A 6,000-nucleotide genomic window follows, 5' to 3' on the forward strand; every position below is an offset into this window, starting at 1 on the left:
GTGGCGCAGATAAGACTGTGCAGTGTTACCAAGGAGAATGACGGTGCCAATGCGGCACATGCGGCTGCAGAACAGTATGTGGCAGCCTAGAGTCGCATTTTCACCGGGACGCGGAAACTTGAAATCACATCAGCAAAAATATGCCAGTGTCTTCTGCTGCAGCGCCTCCTCTACGTAAAGGAGGCGCTGTCTGCCGTCAAAGGTAGTTGCCAACCTTGAACAGCCTTGCTCCTCCGAACGGTTGCGAGCTGTCAATAGGCCGCGTGGCCCAATAGGAGTGCGCGTGCGATCCGCTCGTGCGGATTGAATGTGCACCGAATTTCGCGACACCATCCGCCTTTTGGGCGTCCGCACGCGGGCGGACGAGGGCGGAACGGACGCGCGGATTGACCATGTTTGGGCCCTTATGCTCCCGGTGCTGCAGCGAGCGTCGGCGTAACCGAGCGAACGAGAAGGCTGCAAGAGCAAGCGCGGAGGATGCAGCCGAGCCATGGCTTGTAAAGTGGAGGGTATGGCGAAAGCATGAACAGGAAAGCGTAGTGCGGCGACGATGGATACGAGATGGCGCCAGAGTAGTGTGCGTTCTCTGGGAGGTCTGTCTGTGGCTGCTCCTGTGAATGGCACGCAGGCGTCACCCACGCGCTGCCTCTCGCGATCTCCATCCAGATTAGCGAGGCAGTCGCAGCACACGCTTCGCTCCCTTTGCAATTTGCCGCACGACAAAGATTGTCCGCGATAGCCACTATATCGTGAAATAGAAGCACGTTCTGTAGAGCTGCGCTCAAATTTGGTATTAGGGATAATAGTAATCTTAGGTTAATTTTTCAGTTTGATGAAGATGACGTAATTTGGGTGTGTTTTTCTGCAGCGGCTTTCTGATGAAGGCAGGTTCGCACGAAGAGCCAAGGCATTCATTGAAAGCCGCTATGCATTTAAATTGTTCTGTAGTTGTGTACGAATTCCACCTCGTTAGTTTTCTCCAGCAACAAAGGTCCCAATTCCTTCGCTAACAGCTCTTGTAGACGCAAAAAAAATGTTCGGCTTAGTTTGGCAATGTGTCAGAGACGCGTGAAAATGAAGACAACGAGGAAGATGACGGTAGTGATATTAAGAAAACCGGGGACGGCACCCGTGTCGAGGATTCATGAATAATGATCTCGTGAATCTGGTGGATGACTATCTCAATAACATGTATCTATCGGTTGCCTCTCCCAATTCAAGTGTTCTTTTTTCGGAGACATTATTTAATGAAAACAGGTGCTGTTGTCACGCTGTCCCTGACGTCGGCAAAACACGAATAACCTATCGCCAAAAGCTATTCGCTTCTTGTTCTCTAAGAGATGTGTCGCCATCTTTCTTTTGTGTTTTGCTCACCCTGTCTGGACTTCTTGTCCGCAGTATTGTACAAATAAATACATAAAAACACTGAATTTTTCTTGCAGAGTCTTACGGGTCGGCGCGAACAGGCGGCTGCTTCCACGGCGATGGCTTGGTGCAGACACCCATGGGCGCCAAGCGACTCGCCGATGTGCTGCTTGGCGACCGTGTTCTGGCGCTCGGTGTTGACGGCCGGACTGCGGTGTTCAGCGAAGTGATCGCCTTCATGGACCGGCAACCCGAGGCTGAGCGCGTGTTTTACTCCGTCGTCACCGAGTGCGGACGACATCTGACACTAACGCCTGGCCACCTTGTCTTCTACGTGGGTCCCGACCAGCACGAACCAATGCGGCCGACGTTCGCTGCCCGCATCAGGCCGGGGGGCTTTGTGCTTGCTCAGGGAAGCGGGAACTACACAGGGGCGGGGCGCCGCTTATACAACGATGCGAGGACTAGTGACTTGCGGCCTGTGCGTGTGCGGGACGTGCGCGCTGTGTGGTTGTCGGGAGTGTACGCACCACTGACAAGAGAAGGCACTGTGATCGTGGACGGCGTGGCCGCGTCTTGTTACGCGGGCGTGCAAAACCAGGCGCTGGCGCACTGGGCTTTCGCGCCGCTCCGCTTGTGGCGTAGCCTGGCCGCTCCCTCGAAACCAACCCCGTGCGACTTCGATGGGGTGCATTGGTACGCAGACGCCCTGTACAGGCTCTTCTACCGGCTGCTGCCCCACTCCTACCTCTTGGAATGAACCCCTCCTGCTAACTTATTACTTCCTGCATGCGCTTCACCCCTGTGCTCGGCAGCTGAAGGCTGTGGACTAGTGCGGCGTTCTCAGACCAAGCACCCTGTGGGACCTAAGTGCCTTCACTTTCTGGATTTTCCGTCAGACAATGCAAAGATGGCGCTCTTCCTGCCCACGATTGGTCGCAAGCACTTTTGAACGCTCACACTTCTCGTTTCTCCAACTTTGGGTCATGTACCCATCAGATGGACAAACATGCAAGAATCGGCTGGCGGGCTAGTTGGTTAATGATCACATAAAACGGGACACACAGTCGGTTGAGTCAGCGCAGTGTATGTGTGCAACTTGCTACCCGTCCTACAGGGCTTGCTTTCTGCGAGCACAAAATCACTTCTTGTAGGTGAAAACGTGTGTCGTGGTGTGCATGAAGGTGTAAACCTACAGCGATATTGGTTTGAAGAATTTGTCCTGCAGGAGACCTATGCAAGGTCTTAGTAATGATAAGATTAAGGAAAGGCCAACCCAGCTATGCTTTTCTTCTGATATGCTTTATATGGTGAACCCGTAGTGAAGCGGCATTATCAGTTTTGGAACAGAAGCGGCCCCAGAAAGAACAGCTTTTTACTTATCATCTAGCCAGTCACCCCCAGATGTGAAAAACAAAAATAAAAGCATACGGACAAGGCTTTTAAGTCGAAACCTCCGCTTATTGATGAACTGCGGCCTGGATCAAAACTGTAGGCATGACAGGTGAGGGTCAAGTGTGAATGTCGACTATGTTTAACCTTAAATGGCCTGTACTTGTGGAGGGCGCAGCTAGCTGCCCTCCTGGATGTCTCATGCTACAGTGACCTAAATTAACAATGAACTTTGACGAAATGCTGCAGAAAAGGAAGCTAAGAGGCAGAAAGTAGTTTTTCGTCAGTGTCTGGTGTTCTTCCAAAAACTTTCGTTGAAGAATGTCGCAAAGTGAACACTACTCGTTTTTTGTGCGTTCTAGTCATTCTCAGGTGCGTTAACGCGATGTACTCCCCAGGTGGCATGTCTGCGATGTGGCTGACCACGTGTCAATGCAATTCATCAAGAATGTGCGGCTTTCCTCAGAAGAGTGTATGTGCGTGCAGCTGTGACACCTCATTCCAGAAAACCATGGTGTCTCGCAATAAATGTTTCGCTTCTTTAGCGGTACACAAATTGCCTGATCTGGTTACAAACAAACAAGGTGCTTTGACGCTGAAATAAAGCTTGCGTCGAATACACGCGAAAACTTGAGTGCTTGTGTTCGCCAGGGAACTGCTGCAGTGCACACCACGCTGGAAAGGTTGCGTTGCGTGCGAACCAGGGAACATTCGGGGGTGTCGTAGTTGTCGAAAAATGCGCGTGCTATTGTCCAACCATTCAACCAAGCCAAGGTAGTCCACCCATCTGCTGCCCCAGGGATCTTGTGTAACTTGCTTCAAGAAACCAAGAGAAATCCACAAACCGCTCTTGCATCCGACAACATAAAACCTAGTAGCTGGTCTAATATCACACAGGCATTGAGGTTATCCGTAACGGGGCAAACACGAAGGAAAATTCATGCAATATGCCTTTACTCAAGAACGCTAGGCACGCCTTAAAGATGCTTTCTTATTGGGCTAGTTGGTTCTGGATCGTGTTAAATGCTTAACAATGGTAACACGAGGCGAAACTTTCAGTTACATTTGTTTCTCGAAGTTTAGGAAGTATGTAGGGCGTTTTATTTTAACATTGACAGAATTTTCAAGTATCCTGCGTGTCATGCATAATTGAATTCTAGGGTCTTACACGTCAACACGACAATATGATTATGAGGCACGCCGTAGTGAGGCTCCGAAAATTTGGACCTTTAGCATGCGGCTAAATCAATGTATACGGGTGTTTTCACATTTTGCCTAGATCGAAATGCGGCCTCCATGGCCGGGATTCGATCCCTCGTGCTTAGCAGCTTCAACACAATAGCCACTAAGCAAGCACGTCGGGGGATTTTACTTCTTGAACTACATTACTCTCAGAGGCAGACATCATTTTCACATGAAGTGAAAGCGAATGTATGACTAATTAGCAAATGTTTGCTAATTAACCTTTAAGCTAATTCGTTTACGTGGCATATTGCAATTTTACAGCTTGTAGCTGGTATCTTTGAAATTATGGTGCTCTTTGAAGGAATTCTAAGGACAAAGTCAATTTAGAGAAGTGCGTCCAGAAATTTTACAAACGTGTACAGAAAGTTTACAAAAATCTACTCAATAAGTATACTTAATTGTGCTCAATGCCATACTAAACTTTTAAAAATTGTGGTAATGTTCTCATAAAATACGCTGTATATGGCATAAACCGGACAAAGGACAATAAAGAAACAGATACTAACAATCACACGTTCGGTAACACTTCGGTTGGGGCTTGTTCCTGCATGGTATTTTCAAGGGGAAAAATTCAGTGCGATGCCCAGGACAACCCACGAAAGGGTGACGGGACACGGACTTGTCTCTTCTTTGTGGGTTGTCCTGGGTTTGGCGCTGAATTTTTCACCTTCAAACTCACACTTTGTCGCCGTTTAATCTGAACTGCTTATCTCTGTAAACATATACCCAACAAATAGTTCTTTTCCCTCAACTTGAGGGACCCAATGGTCAAGAAATTCAGTTATCCCCTGTTAAAGGAGCGGCTAAGCACTTGTACTGCGCAAACGCGTGGGTATCCATAATCTCGTAAGCACATGACGATATGCCTGCAAATGGCTGTGTTGACTTTGTAATAGCATTCTTTTAACCTTTAGGTTATGCACTTGCCGGCTTTCCTTCCATACGTACTGCGAGAGGGCAACGGAACGGAGCAAAAGATGTGCGCAATTTGTAGTGCTCGGGAATTTGCAGTAGCGGTTAGAGCCCGCCATGTTGCTATAGTATATTCAGTAACTACCCCTTATCAAGTCACCGTTTTCACATAATTCCACGTTATGCAAGTGTACATTTCATCTTTCTCCTAGCCCACAATGTGTATATTTGCAAGCATCGAAATGCAAATGATGTTGCGGCTGCTGCCATGGCACCCATTTCCCGTGTGGCGCTCAGATTGGGGACAAACCGCCCCGTTTCCAAGCGTTCATGCTCCATAACAGCATATAATTGCCCTGAGAGCGTGCTGGTACCTATTTTACAGATAGGTACCTGGCGTCAGCACTCGTCTGCCTCTGAAAACTGCGGCAGATGCTAGACCATTTCAGCGAAGATGTGCTGTTGACAAAGGGCGCTTAGAGGATCTCTATAGCACGCCCTTTCCAGATGAGCAGCCCTATGAACAACCGAGCGCCGGGTCGAGGTACATATCTACTCATTAGAAAAACCGGTAGGTTTCCGGAGTCGCCGGGCATCTAACCCCGAAACTCACTTTATATGAGCTCTGTCCTATGAGCTCTCACATTTCACCGTTTTCCAGTGAAAAGCTTTCTGCAATAAAACTTGTTATGCGAGTTAGTTCGCAATGCTAGAGAAATGATGCTGCGCCAAAGACAGACACGAACGACAGGGTATCGACCCTGACAAAGGCCTGCATTCACATAAATTGTATTTCCATTAAAGGCTTCAACATTAGGAGTGGAGCCCACATGCGCAATGCAGCAACAAACAAACGGAGTGAAATATCAAGACTGATATTTGATTACGTCACCTGTGATTACTTTACCTGCATGAACATTTATTCGCTCCTAAACAAGGAAAAAGAACTAATGAATACATTGTTGCGCTAAAAGTAAAATAAAAACTTAGAAGGGCACGTAAGAAACGATAGGTCGAGCGGTGGACTTCAACTGATTTTATTTTTAGAGCAGAGCAAGGAGAATCAACAAATGCGCGTTCGCGCAT

The 6,000-nt window shown here is 48.3% G+C and overlaps 1 protein-coding gene across 1 annotated transcript in view; it reads left to right on the plus strand.

Moving 5' to 3' along the window:
- The window catches only part of hh (hedgehog signaling protein), a 216,138-nt gene extending 212,753 nt beyond the window's left edge, over positions 1–3,385 (plus strand). Inside the window, exon 3 of the mRNA XM_075693901.1 lies at positions 1,443–3,385. Coding sequence (XP_075550016.1) covers positions 1,443–2,125 — 683 coding nt within the window. The 3' untranslated portion in view covers positions 2,126–3,385. The remainder of the gene's footprint in view (positions 1–1,442) is intronic.
- Positions 3,386–6,000: the final 2,615 nt, after the last annotated feature.

The sequence above is a fragment of the Dermacentor variabilis genome, chromosome 5 (genome assembly GCF_050947875.1).
Source record: "Dermacentor variabilis isolate Ectoservices chromosome 5, ASM5094787v1, whole genome shotgun sequence".
In the NCBI taxonomy this organism is placed as follows: Eukaryota; Metazoa; Arthropoda; class Arachnida; order Ixodida; family Ixodidae; genus Dermacentor; species Dermacentor variabilis.